Here is an 18602-nt window from a genome sequence, read left to right as displayed (position 1 = left end):
TTTGCACCTGGAGATCTTGTTTGGTTACATTTGCGTAAGGATAGATTTCCTAATTTGCGCAAATCAAAGCTAATGCCACGTGCTGATGGTCCTTTTAAGGTGTTAGAGAAAATAAATGATAATGCATATAAACTTGAGCTGCCTGCAGATTTTGGGGTTAGTCCCACTTTTAACATTGCAGATTTGAAGCCTTATTTGGGTGAGGACGATGAACTTTCGTCGAGGACGACTTCATTTCAAGAAGGGGAGGATGATGAGGACATCAATACCATTGTTACACCCACAGCCCCTGCTACTATACATACTGGACCAATTACTAGAGCTCGCGCACGCCAATTGAATTATCAGGTACTTTCATTTCTTGGTAACGATTCTAATGTTCATGAGAATATGATGCTGCCTAAATTGGATACATTTGTTTTGCTTACAAGTGAAGGGCCTAGCTTGGACAAGAAAGATGAACCTTGGAGCAAGTTCAAGCATGGAGATGATGGCCTGCGCAAGGGGAGCAAGAACGGAGTTACAAGTTATGATTCCAGGACTCTAAAGCCACCATAATGAGTGCATGAAGAATGGGACGAAATATACAAGATGCCACTTCATAAATTTCGTCCAGAGGCTATTATAGGTGTTGCGTCACCTTATTATTGGGCCAGGCCCATGTATTTTCGAAGTATTTAAGTATAGGCTGTTTTTTAGAGTCCGTATGTGTGGGGAAACAAGAGTTAGGTTTGTTTCGGACCCCTCCACCAAGGGCCACGAAATTCCCCCTCTCTCTCCATATATACAGCCCTTAGGGCATCGTTTAGACTTGGGGTTTTGTTTAGATTAAAGTTCGCCATAGCTGTAACTTCGCGTACTTCGTTTGTGTTCAACGACCAGACAAAGGCGTCACAGGACCCCACCTTGATCAATAAAGCTTTCATCTTATATTCGCAATATCCAGATTGCAATCTTAGTTTCTTGCTTGTTCTTCGTTTGCTCGCAGGAAATAGACCCTCGTGGTGAGGTTGATCGTGCTCTGACGTGGTCAATAACCCTCGGAAGTTGGTTTAGCAATTGCTAAGGCGCGACGTCTTGCACGATCGTAGTCGAATCGTCAAGGTCGACTCCCACAGAAACGATAGCCACCATCTCATTGAAACATCGGGACACCTTTGCCTCTTCAAGAAATACGGTGGCACGTCCTGTGGGTCCCTACTGTCAGGTGGAGGAATCATTATTTTCCGTGTAATAAGGAGGCAGTTCCTTGTTGCGGCCGTGGACCCAACAGTCAGCCTCTCCGCGTATAGTACTCTTCGAATGGAAGTCGTTCCTTGTAACAACCTGGATTATTGCCCTTTTATATTTCCTTTGATTTTCTTGGATTTCCGGTTTTGATTTGATTTTCCGTGGCTATGTGGTTCTGAAACTTGGGAAGATCATGCCTTCCTAGGTTTTATAGTGGCTTGTCACCCTCTTCATCATCCCAAGATCATGTCATTTCCATCCTTGACCTAACCCAAAATTCTTTTGTTAGGAATATTCCTTTTCTGATAAAGGAATAACCCTTAAAACCCTAGGTTTTGAAGCAACCTATATTTCTGTCACTCCTAAAATTCCCAAATAATTCTCATAAATTGTTTGGGTAATATCCCCCTCAAATATGGCAAAATATATCATTGTTCATGTTTCCCATCATGCTCAATAAATTCATTTCCTATTCTATCCTAAATGGCACATTGTGAAGCAAGTGCCATTTATCTTTGCCCAATTCAACCCAAACTTCTTGGACATCTTTTTCTGTCAAAGTAATTGACCTGTGCCAAAATTCAACCCAATTTGCCTAGTAAATATTCCTGAGCAATTTTTCAAAGTTCCTGTCTGAGGAAAGTGATTGTGAAGGAAGTACAAGTTAGGCATATCCAAATGAGTTGAAATTTTGCGTGCCCCGAGCTCTCCCACAGCTCATCCACTCCTCACTTGCCTCCCTAGCCTACCGGAGTCCTCGGCCCTCTCTTCTTTTCGCCGGAGGACGCCATGGCTGCACCGGTTCCTCCTCGGTTAGGCAAACCTAGCCCCTCTCCTCTCCTCCTGAGTTGTCCACCATCCTCATCCCCGCGGTTCGCCCCAACCCCTTGCCCCTCACCGGAGAGCCCTGTGGCTGTGTCTCCCAAGTCCGGCCTCGCCTCCACCATTCGGTCGCCTCGTCGTCCCGGCCATTCGGTGCTCTTCTCTCTCTCCGGTAGCCACCACTAGCTTCCTCCCACACCTGCGACTCTCCCCACGCCCTTCTCCAGCCGTCGGAGCCACCAGGGCCGTCGTCCCCGCATGCAACGGCCGCCGCCCGCTCCTCTGTTCCCCTCGAAGCTCTGCTTCTTCTCATCCTCCTCGGCACCTGCTAGCCCTCGGGATGGATGCGGGAGACCTGGCCACAGCCGCCGGTGCCCTCGCCGTCGCCTGAGGTGGCCGGAGTCGCCCGCCACGTCATCGGCAGCGCCCCTGGTCGGACCCTTCTCTGCTTCCGTCGGGGCAGGAAGCAGGAGGAAGAAGACGAGGCCAGGTGGGCCACGCGCTTTCCCCGACCCCACCTGGCAGTGTCTCGGCATTGACTCCGCCCCGGGCCCTAGTCTGTAAGTCAAAATGTTTTCTTGAAATGCGTTTTCGCTATATGAAGGCGTATTTCCTACCTTTTTAATCCAAAATGCGCTTTCCCTTTCGGAAAGCGTATTCTCTTCTTCTATGGCTGAAAATACGTTTCCCTTTTCAGAAAACGTATTCGGCCCGAAGGCACGTTCAGTTTTTCCTCCAAGGGCCTGTTTGCTGAAGTTTATTCATAGATTGGTCCCTGATCTTCAACTCCTCATAACTCTAAGGGTCTGTTTGCTGAAGCGTTACTAGGCGTACGCCTCAGCGCGGTAAAGTGCTCGGCGATAGCCCATCGCGTAGCTTTGGGCCTAATCGGTCCTCTAGGTGGGCCCATCGCTTAGGCAGAGCAAGGTGTGCGCCTAATAACGCTTTCGTCTAGTCAGGGTTGGAAAAAGTGTTATTAGGCATATGTCTCAGCACGCTGAAGCGCTCGGCGATAGCCCATCGCGTAGCTTTGGGCCTAATTGGTCCTCTAGACGGGCCCATCACTTAGGCGGAACAAGGCGTGCGCCTAGGCACTAGGAAGGGGAGAAAAGAAGTGAGGGGGCGGCGCTAGGCGGAGCAAGGCGGACCGGAGATGCAACGGGAGGGTGCTAGCATGCGGGAAGGTGGCGAGAGAATCGCGAGAAGATTGCGAGATGATTGCGTGCAGTTTGCCGGCGGGAGGAACGGAGAGATTAGGTTAGGATCTATACATATAAACATAGAAGGGGTGGCGGCGGCTCGATCTATTCTGTTGCCGCTCGTCCGCCGACCGCCGGGACGAAGTGATTCACCGCCATGACCTCTTCCTCCTAGCTGTTTCTCCGTTCGACCACAGCCTGAGGTCCGGTCTTCTCCCCTGCTGTATGTGAGCTGCCAATGCGATTTCACCCATTCCTTCTCTCGTGTCTTTCACTATGCCTGTGTGTTGCCTCTGCATCACCGGTGGATTGCTAGTTGATTGTTGCTCCATCTCTATCATGTAATCACTCGATCTGTAATTTCTGTATGATCTTTTTACATCCACAAATGGTCTTTTAAATTTATAAACAGTATTGGTTTATCTAGATTGCATGTTGGATGCTGCTAGATTTGTCCTTCGCTTGTAATCCCTTGAGCTGCAGTTTTGCTATGCTCTATTTCCTTCACAAAAATCAAGAGGAAATCGTTGGCTACTGTAATCTTGCTACACAATATTCAATTAGCAAGATGTTTTCTTTTCTTCAGTTTCGTCAGAATAAGCAGCTGGTAGCTTTTGTTTTCGCTAGAGCAAAACGTTGCAGTAAGTTGCAGGAAGCACCAAAATCTCTTGTGTTTGTTTCCTTCCTGTGATCGACCGAGAGAAATGAGATAGAAGCTAGGTATCTGAACCATCAGAAATCTATATACCCAAAGAGAAATTTTCTGTACTGATTGCTGAACACTTCCTAGATAAAACATGACTGAGAATAATTATAACTCCATGATGCAGTTGTACTGACTGGTCCGAAGGTAATTGTAGCGGAGGAACAAAGGGAGCATCCACTGGTCTGAAGGTAATCATCCCGGGCACTATTGGTGTTACTGAAGCTAGCTCTATGATTTTCTCAGTTACTAAGTTATATATGGCATGATGCCAAGAGGTGATACTGGGCGGTACTAGTACTAGCGTAGAAGTAGGATCAGATTTTGTTGCATGATGCCAAGATGTGACACTGACACTAACTCGTACTAGTACTAGTCTAAAAGCAGGGTCATATGCGTGCGGATGTGGCTGTTATTATTCTTGAATGTAGAGACATCAGGTTATTAAACATGGTAGTTCAAATTAGTATATGAGTGTGCTGTCGTTTAACTAGAGGGATTGTTCAGTTGGTATAAAAATGAAATTGCTTCCAGATCTGTATCAAGGCATCGAGCATTACAACTTGCAAGACTAAATAAGTTTTGAATCAGCAGATTTATAACTTTGTAATGCAGAAAAAAAGTTGTTCTGTTTCCCCCACAAAAATGAATTTTTTTTGTATTATCTATTTACTTCACAATAGTTTTTTCTTGGAATCTCCTAGTATACAGCTTGCTATCTATTTTATATTGCTCTGCATATATTATGTTATTATAATTCATATTGCTTTGATTCCTCCATTTTCTACAGGAACCGAATTGTGTACCTAATTAAACAGTAAATGATTTATCTTCTGCTATATATTTCTAGGATGTGGACTTACGCATAGACGTACAAACATGCTATATATTGAATAGTTTTTTTAAGGTCTATTTATTGAATTGTTGCTTTGATTATTACCTGGATTTATGCCTACTTGTAGTCTGGACTTTGGTAGATGTGGTCCATTTTTCTAGCATTAGCGAAGCGAATTACTGAATATTGGTTGTTTTGTATTTCAATATTTGTAGGATGTCTAGGAGAAATGCAACATCGGCATTGCAGGAGGAGAATGTCCTTAAGAGAAAGTCAGATGATGTGGGATGGGACTATGGGAGTCTAGCTGATGCTTCCAACAAGGATAAAGTGAAGTGTATTTTCTGTAACCATGTGAGCACTGGAGGTGTTTATTGTCACAAGCAGCATGTGGCTCATGTTTGTAATGTTGTGGTCAAATGTAAAAAAAGCTCGCAGGAAGCTAAAGATAGGTGCAAGAAATCTCTTGAAGAGGCATCTAATAAGAGGCGGGAAAAGACTGCCCGTGAGAAAGAGCTCAGACAAATTGTGAACATTTCTCGCGTTGGAGATGACGAAGCCGCTTGTATCGGAAGTGCGGAGCCACACAAGTTAGGTCCCATTGACAAGTGGACACGGCCTATTGATCCTAAACTGACTCAAGCTGAAGCCTTTCATCAACAGAAGATAAACAAGGAACTTTGGAAAAAGAGAACACATGAAGTGCAGCAGTATGTGGCTAGATGGGTGTACAATCATGGTAATTAAATATTTATTTTTACCCACACTACCATTGATTATTTACTTCTTTGTAATGTTTGACTGTTGGTTTACTTTTCAGTTACTAATTTTGTTCATATTACATTTGTAGCTATACCATTCAATGCTTTTGACAATGATGATTTCAAGTTAATGTGCGAAGCCATTGGGAGCTTTGGCCCTGGATTTGAGCCTCCGTCTAAACATGATCTTCGAGAGACTTTGTTGAGTGAGGAACATGCAAGAGTAAAGAGTTTGGTGCAAGAACGTGATGCTGAAAAGATGAAGAATGGCTGCTCCATTATGACTGATGCTTGGTCAGATAGGAAGAGGAGAAGCATAATGAACTTGTGCACAAATAGTGCTGATAGTTCTAATTTCATAAGGTCGAGTGAGATGTCGGCTGTATCACACACAAGTGAAGTCATCTTCCAATTAGTGGATGAAGCAATTGAGGAAGTAGGTCCTGAACATGTGGTGAAAGTAGTGACTGACAATGCTTCTAATAACATGGGAGCAAAGAAGATGTTGTTGGAGAAGAGGCCAAACATGTTTTGGAGCTCTTGTGCGACGCACACCATTAACCTGATGTTGCAAGGAATTGGTGACCTACCAAGGTTTAGTAAGGTACTTGAAAAAGCAAAAGCATTCACTATCTTTGTCTATGGGCACACAAGGACCTTGGACTGCATGAGGCACTTCTCTTCTGGGAAAGAGATCATAAGGCCAGGGGTCACTAGGTTTGCTTCTGCTTATGTAACTGTGGAAAGCCTTCTAGACAAAAAGGATCAACTAAGGAAGATGGTGGTTGATAGTAGATGGGACAAGCTCAGAGAAGTTAAATCAAAAAAGGGAAAGGCAGCAATAGCTACGATGATGAGCATGGCTTTTTGGAAAGATTTGAAGCTTTGCCTCAATGTCTTTGAGCCTTTGGTAAAAGTCCTTCGCTTGGTTGATGGGGATGTCAATCCATCTATGGGCTTTGTTTATGGAGAAATAGTTAAGGCAAAGAAAGAGATCAAGGAAGTCTATGGCAATGTGGAGTTACGTTACAAAGATGTGATTAATATTGTTGAGAAAAAGATGAAAGATCGACTTGACTCTCCATTGCACTTGGCTGCATATTTGCTGAATCCATATTATAGTTATGCTGATACTAATATTTTTGATGATGGAACAATAAACGAAGGGTTCATCAGTTGTGTGGAGACCTTTTATTATGGTGATGATGACAAGCAAGATCAAGCTGTCAATTTTGAATTAAAGAAATTCCAGAATAGAGAAGGATCATTTGCAAAGAAGCTTGCGAGGAGTTGTCAGAATTTTGATTATAATGCAGGTATGCATTGTGATTTTGTGAAGTCTAAATTATTCAATATTTATTCAGAGTTTATGCAATACATTGTTAACTTGATTCTCTGCTCTCATTCATAGCATCTTGGTGGAGGCTCTATGGAACTGAAGCACCGGCTCTACAAAGGATGGCTGTGAGAATCCTCTCATTGACCTCGAGTTCTTCAGTCTGTGAAAGGAATTGGAGTACCTTTGAAAATGTAAGTCTCCTGACTCTCTAATCTCACGTTTAGATTAGCCAGTCGCATGTCAAAACATTCTCTGTTCTTAATCATTATTTTTTTCCTGTTGCAGATTCATACAAAGAAAAGAAATAGGCTAACTACAGAACGTCTAAACTCTCTTGTGTTTATACAATTCAACTCAAGAATGATGGCCAAGAAACAAATGATCAAGGAGAAGAAGATCACTGATGTCCTCTTATCTGCTGAAACTACCGAAGCTCAAGGTTTTCTTTTTGAGGGCGGAGACGATTATGCAGAAGTCATCTATAGGGATGATGAGGAGGAGATGGATAGTACAGGGATGCCAGGGAGTGCCATTGGAGAAACAATGGGAGGTGATGAACTGCTCGAGCCACGTAGAAGTGCGAGACTAAGACAACTTTATGAAGAAGAAGAATTCGATTCTGAAGAAGAGGAGTTTGATGATGAGGAGGAGATGCATTCAGAGGATGAGAATGAATATTGATAATTAAGGAGACCCAAATGCATGGATGTCCTTTGTTAAGTACTTCGTTTTCATCTTATATCTTTTAAGTCATTATGTGTCGAACTGTTTGTGTGTGCATCCATGTGGAATTTTCACTTTTTGACTTGTGAGAGAAGTCTTCCAAATAAGATTCTAGGAATAAAGAACTTCATTCTGAAGTGTGAACTGTTGAACTTATAATATATAATGCTATGCCAATTCGGTCTTGCGTGATGTTTGACTCTCCTGTATTTGAACATTTGATATTTCTATGGGCGTACTACTTTCATTGAATAGATTATATTTAGTTCTCCACAGTGTGTCATGTATGTTATTTTTATCATCAAATTATCCTTCTAACCTGATATAGTACAAAGTCTAGTTAAACAATGATCATCCTAACCTTCTACCATACAAAATGCTTTGGCCCGCCTAGGCGTAGCCTAGGCATGCTAGGCGCTAGGCAAAGGGTCACGGCCCGCCTATCGCCTAGCACTTTTTCCAACCTTGCTTGCTAGTAGTACATGTTGATGTTAGTGATGGTTTTCGGTGCATGACTGAGGTCTGTCCCAAGTACCGTTTGTATGCATGTTCCATTGCATCCAGTTGGTTAAATGCTTGCATGATGGCATTGTTGATATGTTCTTGCATGATATTTATTGTTGATGCCAGTGGTCATGCTATGTTTCTGGAGAAGTATGTACTTACGATTTTCGTGCTAGTCAGTATGCCATGCTTAGTTGGTTATGATCCATTGTTGATATGGTGGATAGTTATGTGGTACCCTCATAATTATCTTGATATCATGCTTATGCATTGTAATTGCATCATGCATTTTATCATGGCTCAACATATTTGCATTCAAGTTTAACGCGATTAAATTGAAGTTGAACAATGGTTGGCTGAGTCATGGTACCACCATATCGAACTGACCAGTGCAACCATGCTTACCTTTATGGGAAGGTCCTAATTGGGTCTATTGTCGTGCCTCTCACCGCTGCCTCCAGCGAGGGAAGGTTATGGGCATGCGGTACCATGGCCCGGTAAGAAGACATAACCTTGTGTGCTCGTTGTTGTTGTTATGAATCCGGGTCCCCGTTTGGGACCATTTATGTTTGGCCACGACGGTGGTCATTGTGTCTTTGGTAGACACGGGGCCACCTAGGACTAGCCCAGTGGGGAGTGAGTCGGAGTGGCCGGGAGAGTGTCATGGCAGTAGACCGGTTTTGTCGGAACTCCGTTGGTCCACCCGAATTGGAGTGTGAGGCTATGGGTTCTATAGTGCGGGTACAATGTACTAACCTTGAAGAGTGTATATTAAATCTATCGATAGCCGCGCCCACGGATAAGGTCCCAGTTCGTAGTTGGTCACACTATGAGTCAACAGTAATAATAATAATAATAATGTGCTTTATAACAACCATGGTTCAATAAGGAGATAAGTTGGTTGTGATCGCTGGAAGGATCACCGTTTGAGGCCAGGTATTGGTCGTGGTTGTGATCGCCGGAAGGATCACTGTTTGAGACCAAGTGCTGGTCGTGGCTGTGATCGCCGGCACGATCACCGTTTGGTTACGAGGTAACCCGAGCATAATAAATGGTGCATATAGTGTCATCATGTTGCATGCTGGTATCGTCCGATTTATATGTTCATGTCATGCTCATATTGTTCTAGCAGTGCTATGTTCATGTTGTTTATGTCATGATCATATTGTTCTAGCAGTATTATGTTCATGTTGTTCATGCCATGATCATATTGTTCTCGCAGTATTATGTTCATGTTGTTCATGCCATGATCATATTGTTCTAGCAGTATTATGTTCATGTTGTTCATGCCATGTTTTTCTGATGATCTCATGATAATTCCTGCTTAACCTGTAGTTGCCATGCTGTTGTTTGTCTTGGATGCTTCTGGTTATTGTGAGCTTGCAAGTACATTCAATGTACTGACCTGGCATGTCATGTCAGTTTGCAGGTCGTGCCTGGATTGCTTGCTTGTTTGGTGTTGTTCCTGTGTTCGCGAGCTAGGATAAATATTCCAGCTAGAGTCCCTGCGGATTGGAGTCCATCATCGCTGTTCGTTGTTCCGCTGCCAGTAGTAGTTCCGCTGCTTCGAGTTGTTATGCTGCTTGTATAGATCAATCGTGGTTGGTGTAGTGTCGCCGTGCCGATGTTATTCATTGTAATATCGGAACCCTTGTATTCATATTCGTGTTGTAATAGAGAGCTGGTTTGTTCTATACTAAGTAGTGTCGTATTCCAGAAGACTTCACCTCGATCTCTAGGCTTGAATACAGGGCACTCCGGTTTTCTCTGAGTCGGGGTGCCACATTCCTTGACCATGTTGATCACGCTGCGGCGAGAGCACCAGGGCGGTGGATGATGGTGAGGCCTAGGAAGGGGACGCCGCTAAGCCGTGGAAGAAGCGATAGTGGATGCCCACGCGGAGGGGAGTACGTGGGTTAACTGCTTCGGCTGCGGTGTGAGGCTGTCATCGCCGGAGAATAACAGGAGGTGTGGGTGAGTATAGAGAGATGGCATGGCTAGCGGTGGCAGCACAACGAGACACGGGAGGCAGGAGCAGGCGGCACGACCGACGCTAGTTTGGGCGGTTGGAGCAAGAAGACCAGAGGTTGAAGAAGCACGACGGCCGTTGGATGGACATTGTACGGTCACTGCAGCTAGAATCATTTATATTGACTAAGTTAACAAAGCCCCTAGTACGCATGAACTTAGTAGGCCCACATGTCAGCCTCCAAAATGGTGCGCCCCAGATGTCAGGGGTAGGAATCATTTTGTGGGCGGCTGAAGCTAGAATATTCAAGATTGAAGAAGAAGCACGACATTCGTTGGATGGACATCCAACGGCCACTGCTGCTTGAACCATGTGTTGACTATAAGTTGACAAAGCCTTGCATACGCATCAACTTACTTATTTTAGGGGACGCGTCAACTTAGTTGGCCCACATGTGTGTGGCAGAGAACTTATAGCCCATTTGCAATTTGTAAGAATGTACATCCCATTTTTGAATTCTAATGGAATTTACTACAACCCATTTGCAATTTGTAAGAATGTACAACCCATTTTCGAATTCTAATGGAATTTACCATAACCCATTTACAGTTTGTTAAAAGTACAACCCATTTTCTAGCTAGGACAACGATTAATAATTTCAACCAACCAATCAAAAAAGAATTCAATAAAATTTACCACATTTTGATGGGATCCGAAATATTATTATCCTGAAATTTCTAGTCAGATTAAATACAATTTCAATATAAATTTGTATTACGTAAAAATCAACCAAACATTATGCGCGAAACAATTAATGAAATTAAAATTTTCAAAATTGAAAAATAATATTTTATAAACTAATTACGTGTTTGGTGCATTTTTTATAGTTACCGTCCAGTTTTTATAATTACATCCCATTTATTATTTCTGAAAGCCCATTTTCTTGGTAAGCCTAATGCATCCCTCCTAGGAAAGATTTGCAGCCCAGCAGGGAGGAGAATAACAAGTTGACCTTGCCTAGGTATTCCTCAAAAAAAGTATAGCTGGGCTAGCCATTTTCAACTTGAAAAAAATTAATATCTGGGCTGGATATCTGCCCTGGGCTAGACAGGTCACAGCCCGCCTAGTTAATACCTTGCTCTCCTCTGAACAACAATGAAAACATTGCTCAAAAAAAAACTTTGCAGTACTCACACCTCAAAAACACAAAATACTGCTCGAGCTGCTTGGTCCCAGCTGTCGGCCGCTCCTTGTGCAATTCTCTCGTTTATTGACTACATAGGTTGATAATGGTGTGGGACTGTGATGTCAGGAAACTAGGAGGAAGCAAAAAAAGTTATAGTTGTATATAATAAGATGGCACTTGCATGCGTACGTGCGGCTATGGCCCTGGTAGGTCAACACTTTCATCCTCTCCAAGTAAAGTCATCTCCTCATTCCTCATGTCCGTTGACCATGTTGACAACACGAGACGGCGGCGCCACGACGTGCACAACAACTCGAAGGATGACGGAGAGGGCCTCGCGGACACTACAGATGGTCTGATACATCGCTCGCTGCTCAATCGGGAAGCCAGGATCATAGGGCCACATATCCGTGACAACATTGTTGTTCGCTTGTTCACCGGTGCTCGTTGAGGAGACGGAGGTTGCAGCACAGGTCCTCCTGCACTGGTAGCTCTTCCGCCATTAGGGCGTCGAAGTGCAGCCGCACCTGCTCTATGGTGAACACGATATGAACCGGCTTGGACAGTGGCGCAAGCTCCTGGTCGGAAGCAACGTCCATTGTCTGATTGTCGTCGCTCAGCTCGGCGAGCTCGCTGGCGAGCCAGCATGTTCGACTGCTAGACCGACATGCTACTAAGCACGAGTCTGACTACCTTGGCCCACCCAGACCGCCTCCCTCGCCCACGCGCGCTTTCCGCCCAAAATTGTTAGCGCCGCCCGCCCCACTTCCTAGTGCTTGCTATTGCTTCGCCTTCAAATGACACAAGTGTTGTCCGTCCAGCTGTCTGTCACCCACATTAATGATACGCAGTTGCCGAGGTAGCTACTCCGGCGCCACATGACCATCCCTCCGCCACCCACCATTGCTATATAAACTACTACGCCGACCATAGTTGTAGTTATCCGCCTCCGTTCCCTTTCTCCTGTCCACACCACTACTTCCCACCATGGCTTCCTCGCGCTCCAGCGATCTTCGGGACGGGCGGACAACGGACCAAGCCGGCAGGCATGTGGAGGACGACGACGTCCCAATGGAGGACATGGTAGTCAACGATCCGTTGCCAACCCCCTCCTCCGCGCCATCCTCGCCAGTGCATTGCACCTTGACCCTTGGTAAGGCACATGCCAAATACATGGACATGATGAGGCAGAAGCGTGAGGAGAAGTTCCGGGAGGCGCAGGCTGCCGCTGCCTACAACCACCATCTCATCTAGGAGCACCTGCAGGCAGAGGGGCAGATCGCCGCGGAGATCTATGTTGGAGAAGGACGCTGCTTTAGTTACTTAACTACTGGTGCAGTTGGGTCACTGACACGTGGGCCCAACAAGCATCTGGGCCACATGTCAGTTACGCTACTGCACCTGCAGTTAGCTAAATGAAGCTCGGTCCACTAGAGAAGAAGCTTATGTTCGGCTCAGCCGAACACAGGTGGGTAGCTTCGATTAATTAATTATACCTCCGGTGCACCCCTTTTTAGTTCAAGAATGTACGAAATATAATGAAATCCGGCATGTTTATATGAAATCTGACCGTGTATGAATGAACTTAGTGTGATTAGTTCGAATTCTTGTATCACTGGCATTGGATGAACATGCAAAATAATATGTACTAGCATTATCCCCAGGGTGATCACCTCATTCACAGAAGCTCCACATGTACTCCCTCCGGTCCTTTTTAGTCTGCATACAAGTTTTGTCTGTAGTCGAAGTATATCTACTTTGACCAATCTTATAGAAAAAAGTATGTACATTCACAATGTAAAATCAACTGACTTGAAAGAAATCTAATATGCAAAGTTAAAAGGAACAGAAGGAGTACAAAGAGTTTGAGCAGCTTTTTTGCGTTCCTATACATTGCAATCAAACACACAGGCCTGGCAATTCATAGAGAATATTCAAAACAATCGATGATTATGCATCTTAGTGATTCACACGTCAGAGCCAATATTTACTTCACAACTAAAGAATAAAGAAAAATCTATCGATACTGGGCGTCCCATTTGAAAATATCTGTAACACCCCCAGTGGTTAGCTACAGTAACCTCACCCTAATGATGCCATGTCATCAGGCTAGCTAAGCTAAATGCCCACTTCATGAAAATCAAAGCCATTTTCAATTTGAATTAAAGTCAAATAAATTATTTCTTCGAGGAATAATGCTAAAATGTTCACCTTATTATAAAAATTCCCTTGATCATTGTTAAGTGGAAACCAACAATATTTGAATCACCTAGTAATACTTAGAGATTTATTAAGTGGTCCAGCGGCAAACTACTTGGCCTTTTCAAATTTTAAAATATTTGAACAAGTCCCATCTGGCTCCAAACTTTTTGTGTGCCCGTAGGATAAAACCTGGTATTTATGTGCCAAGTTACAACTACAACGAAAATCTTTTGCTACTAAAAGAAAATAGAAAAGAAAAATAAATAATAGAAATAAAAGGAAAAGAAACCCCCCGGCCCCCGATGGGCCTCTGCCTCTCCCACAACAACCGGCCGGCCCACCCCCTTTCCCCCATTATCCCCACCCGACCGAACCCTAGCACCACTACTCGACCCACTCCCCCACCCACTCCCCACGTCTCTCTCCTTCCCCTCCCGATTCTGAATCGGGCACTGAGGGGCCCGATCCCGCGCCGCCCTGCACCCCCGACGACGGTGCATCCTCCCTAGAGCCCCCGCTCGCCGATGCCACCGTCCCGCCGGCCCCTTCGGACCTCGTCGCTCCCCGTGGTCGTCGTCCACCCCACCAACGCAAGGCCACGGTGCCCCCCCCCTTCGCCGGATCATCGTCGCTCCTCCGCATCGGCCAATGCCACGATGACCGTGTCGACCTGCTGCTCCGACGCCTCCCCGACCCCCTCGAGCTCGCACGCGACCTCTCCTGTGAGCCCCTTGCCCAATCCCCCTCCGCCTCCCGCCATAGGTCGCTGCCACGCTCTGGCCCGACTGCTCGCGCCCTGTCTGGCCCCGCTCGCGCCCCGCGCGCATTCTACCCGACCACGTCACGCCCGCAGACCTGCCCTCGCCCCTGTACCCGTGCCGCGCGCGCCCGTCGGCGCACAAGCCGCGCGCCCTGCACCCGTTGGCGCCCGCCGGCGCCCACCCTACTCCCCCACTGCACTGCTCTGCTGCTGCCTTCTCGCCTCCCCTGCTCCCCTCGCCCGCAGCTCCCTCGTGCCCTCCCGCTCACCACGCGCGCCCGCGCGAGCCTCGCTGCTCCAGGACGCAGCCATGGCCGCCTCGCCACCCGCCTTCGTCAGCCCGTCTCCGCCTGACCTCGCCGGCGGTGAACCGCATCCGCCCCGCGACCACCACTGCCGGCGACCGCGCCACCGCCCTGGCCGGCGCCCCGCCGCAGCCCCGCTTGCCTCGCTCGAAAACGCCTTGTCGGGCGCCCGTGCCCAACGCCCGCTCACCCATTAGGGCCCCTGGCCCAAAGACAGCCGAGGCCCAGCCCCTAAACGTTAAAAAAAGAATTAAAAAAATAAAAAAAAATAAAATTAATTAATTAATTAATTAATTGACTAAATTAATTAACTTACTTAATCTGATTAAACATTAGATACCTAATTTACTAATTAAACTGATTAATAGGTTAATTAGGTTATTGCACCTATGACGAACGGGACCCACATGTCAGTTGACCAGTCAACACCCCTGTTGACTGCTGACATCATGCTGACGTCAGCATGCACTATTCTGGATAATGTTGAATTAAAGTAAATAAATAAATGCTAAAAATGATTTAAATCTTCTAAAATCAATATAAAATAAAACGTAGTTCGGATGGAAAAACTTTGTACATGAAAGTTGCTCAGAACGACGAGACGAATCCGAATACACCCTCCGCTCGTCTGCCACATGCACCTAGCATAGCGAACCTACAACTGTCCCCCTCTAGTTCGTGTCTCCGATAATGCCAAACTTCGGAAAACTTTCCCGGATGTTTCCCCCCTTCGCTGGTATTGTGTAGCACCGCGTTAGAACACCCCTAGCCCTGCGTGTTACCACCGTCATGTTTCTGTGTTGCATCTGTTTGCTTTATATTTACTGTTTCTTTCCCCTCTTCTCTTTGGAAGACCCCAAGACCGATGCTGATGCCGCTGTGATCGACTACACCATCGATGGCCCCTCCTTCTTGTCTGAGTTTCCAGGCAAGCAAAACCCCTTGAGCATTCCGATATCGCCCATCTCTTTCCCTCTTTTTCTTGCATTAGAACTACTACTGCCTTATGTATGATCCTACTCTGATGCATACCTACTTGTCCTAAACTGGTTAGTATAGGTTGGTTAGTGATCCATCAGTGACCCCCACCTTGTCCTAGTTGCCCCGCTTTATGTTCGATGACTCGATCAACGTGATCGATGTCCAGGCCCCAACACCGCACATCACCCCCCATTAGTTGTACGACTCTGTAGAGATACCATCGAGTGCCGAGGGTGGAACCTCTTACATCACTCCTGACGAGATCTCCATAGTGTAGCTATACTGTCGAGATCATCGAGGGTGATTTCCTCCTTAACCACTTCCGTTACGGCTCTGTCGTGCAACCTCTCAAGTGTGAACCTCGAGGGTGGATCCTCTTACGTTCACCTTGATGACAACATCGAGTGGAATTCACCGGGGGTGATTCCTCAGGTTTTCCCCTTGGTGTTAGACACACAGTTACTATGGTTACTATGACTTTACCCTGATCCATGTTACTAAAGACGGGTTGGCCCTGAGGGGTACCCGTGCGAGCTTAATAGCGAGTGATGTGGAGACGGGTTGACCTGGAGGGTGCCTGCGAGATACTTACGAGGCGTGGCCGGGCATTCTTTGCCCTTGCCGCAAGTACTCGAGATGGGGCGACGGGGTCACATCTTTCGTGAGTCTATGCTTGTTACCGTGCGTTCCTAATCCACTATGATTTGGATATTTGATCCGAGGGGCCTCTGCCCTCATAGCACTAACCATCACGTGGGCATTGTATGGGTGTTCTGCATCGTATGCATCAGCCGAAGCTTAATTGACGTCAGCGACTGAGCGGCGCTCGCCGGGTTGGACTGCGTAAGCTCCTGCCTTGTTTAAGGAGGTAGCTAGGTCTGCTCACCGGCCGCGTACGCAACGTGGAGGAGTTCCCGGGGAGATGGCCCATGACCCCTAGGGGCATAGGTTTAGTCCGTCTTGCTGGCCTCTCTATTAAGCCTAGGTCAGGTTGCGGCGTATTCTTTGGCTGAGGCCGGGCATGACCCAGGAAAGTGTGTCCGGCCGGAGTTAATCGAGCGTGGTGGCTAAGTTGGTGCACCCCTGCAGGGAAGAAAACATCTATCAATAGTCTATCCTACGGTAACGGACACTTGGAGTTGTATCCTGATCGATACAACTAGAACTGGATACTTGAGATGAGGAATGGATATGAGAAATGGATATGAGAAATGGATAGTATGGCTCTGGGATTGCTTTCTCGTAGTGAGTCGAGAAAGGATCTCTGGCCGAGGTTGATAACACTACCTACTTTACATTATGTTGATATGTACTCTTCTATATGCTGCAAGATGCTTGAAGATGCTTGAAGATTCTAGTCTAGGATTTCCCCTTCTCTTCTGGCATTCTGCAGTTTAGTCCACAGATACAGCCCTTTTCCTTTGATACAGATACATACTTAGTTTAGATCTGATGTAAGTCCTACGAGTACTTTGGATGAGTACTCACGGCTGCTTTGGTACCTCTTTTCCCCCCATACCCGATTGTCGCAACCAGATGACGGATCCCAGGAGCCAGACGACACCACTGAAGACTACTGCTACCCTGAGGGTGCCTACTACTACGTGACGGTCGCTGACGACTTGGAGTAGTTAGGAGGCTCCCAGGCAGGAGGCCTTGCCTTTTCGATCGATGTTGCTTTTGTGCTAGCCTTCTTAAGGAAAACTTGTTTAACTCATGTCTGTACTCAGATATTGTTGCTTCCGTTGACTCTTGTGTTCTCAAGCTTATGTATTCGAGCCCTCGAGGCCCCTGGCTTGTAATATAAAGCTTGTATTATTTTAATTTGTGTCTAGAGTTGTGTTGTGATATCTTCCCATGAGTCCTTGATCTTGATCGTACATATTTGCGTGTATGATTAGTGTATGATTGAATCAAGTGCGTCACAAGTTGGTATCAGAGACGACTGCCTGTAGGACTCCCCCTTCCACACTCCTTGGCCGAAGTTGAGTCTAGTCACTGAAAAACTTTTTTACTAATATGGCTGTGTGTCTTATGGGCCCACGTCGCCATCGGGTGGTATTATGATCTTTTATTCCACGTCTTTACTCTGGGATCATGATCTCTCTTATTTGGGTTAAAGATTTTGCTAACTCTTACACTAGGTTCTCGTAACTACTTCCTCCCGGAGAGCCCCTTCATTCCAAATGATCGCCTGTTCACGAGAAGACTTTGAAGATACTCTTCGATGTTACCCGAGATCCTTTTGACCACCGCCTTTGCAATTCCCTACCACTGATATATCCTTGTGTATAGCTAATACACTTGCCATTTATACATTTATCCCCAGTTGCTCCTGTTATTACAAGATACCCATAGTACTCTCCGTTATTCTGAGAATCATTTGTGCCTTCTGCTTTGCTGCTTCTTTTCGCACTACGGATAATTCACTTAACCGGGGTTCGTTCATCCCCAGTTGTTCACATTCTTTCCAAAATACCTGAAAATGCTATCTGATCTTTCAAAATCCTCTACATCCTAGTGCTCCCGAAAGTATTGTTTGCCTGCATTATGGTTAAATCCATATGTCCAGCAATATTCATCAACATCCTTTGTCATTGTCTTCCTGAGCCTATTGATTCATTATGTTGCGATTGCTCGCAATCATCAGCCGTACCCTGAAATTTCACCTTCCTTCTCATACGTCATTCTAGACATGGCTGGATCTCGGCCAATCATGTTGTAATTGATTGTCCACCTAGTTCCCTTCAACTTGAACGTCAAATTATTCAGCTGTTTCTATAATCTAATGCCTTTGCATTCTTTCCCTCTTCTGGTTGAGTACTGATGCTCACATCAGATCCCTTGTGGACCAACAGACCCCCCTTTTTTTGGATTTTATTCGACAACGTCCTTCATATTCAATAGGCTTGTGAGCCTTTCCACGGATACATAATGCTTTTGGTAAACTGTATCCCCCGTTTTCTCAAGCATGCTCCACTACCGAGATCGTGTTATTTATTCTTGAAATTTATGTTATATGTTCCTAAGATGCCTCGATGGGTGAACCTATGCCTTCCCTAATCGGTGTGAACTCGAAAGTT

The 18602-nt window shown here is 45.8% G+C and overlaps 1 protein-coding gene across 4 annotated transcripts; it reads left to right on the top strand.

Moving 5' to 3' along the window:
- The first annotated feature begins 3015 nt into the window (after positions 1-3015).
- LOC125537223 (uncharacterized) lies at positions 3016-7804 on the top strand. Of its 4 annotated transcripts, none has more exons than XM_048700529.2 (6): positions 3018-3474; positions 4082-4145; positions 5005-5528; positions 5640-6866; positions 6962-7080; positions 7175-7804. In XM_048700529.2, exons 3-6 carry the CDS (start codon positions 5006-5008, stop codon positions 7568-7570), a joined length of 2265 nt encoding a protein of 754 aa, XP_048556486.2. In that variant the 5' UTR covers positions 3018-3474; positions 4082-4145; position 5005; the 3' UTR covers positions 7571-7804. The 4 variants fall into 4 exon arrangements, 3 of the variants coding, with proteins under 3 accessions (XP_048556486.2, XP_048556487.2, XP_048556485.2); XM_048700530.2 differs by having other exon boundaries at positions 3018-3478; XM_048700528.2 differs by having other exon boundaries at positions 3019-3454.
- Positions 7805-18602: the final 10798 nt, after the last annotated feature.

This window comes from Triticum urartu, chromosome 2A (genome assembly GCF_056163025.1).
Source record: "Triticum urartu cultivar PI428250 chromosome 2A, HENAU_Tu73, whole genome shotgun sequence".
Taxonomy (NCBI): Eukaryota; Viridiplantae; Streptophyta; class Magnoliopsida; order Poales; family Poaceae; genus Triticum; species Triticum urartu.
Note: the sequence above shows the minus strand (reverse complement) of the source record. Positions and strands in the feature narration are given on the sequence as shown.

Coding starts and splice junctions, on each gene's coding strand:
- LOC125537223 (XM_048700529.2), top strand. CDS start 5,006: ATGTCTAGGAGAAATGCAACATCGGCATTGCAGGAGGAGAATGTCCTT. Junction 5,529..5,639: donor TAGATGGGTGTACAATCATG/GTAATTAAATAT, acceptor TTACATTTGTAG/CTATACCATTCAATGCTTTT. Junction 6,867..6,961: donor GAATTTTGATTATAATGCAG/GTATGCATTGTG, acceptor TCTCATTCATAG/CATCTTGGTGGAGGCTCTAT.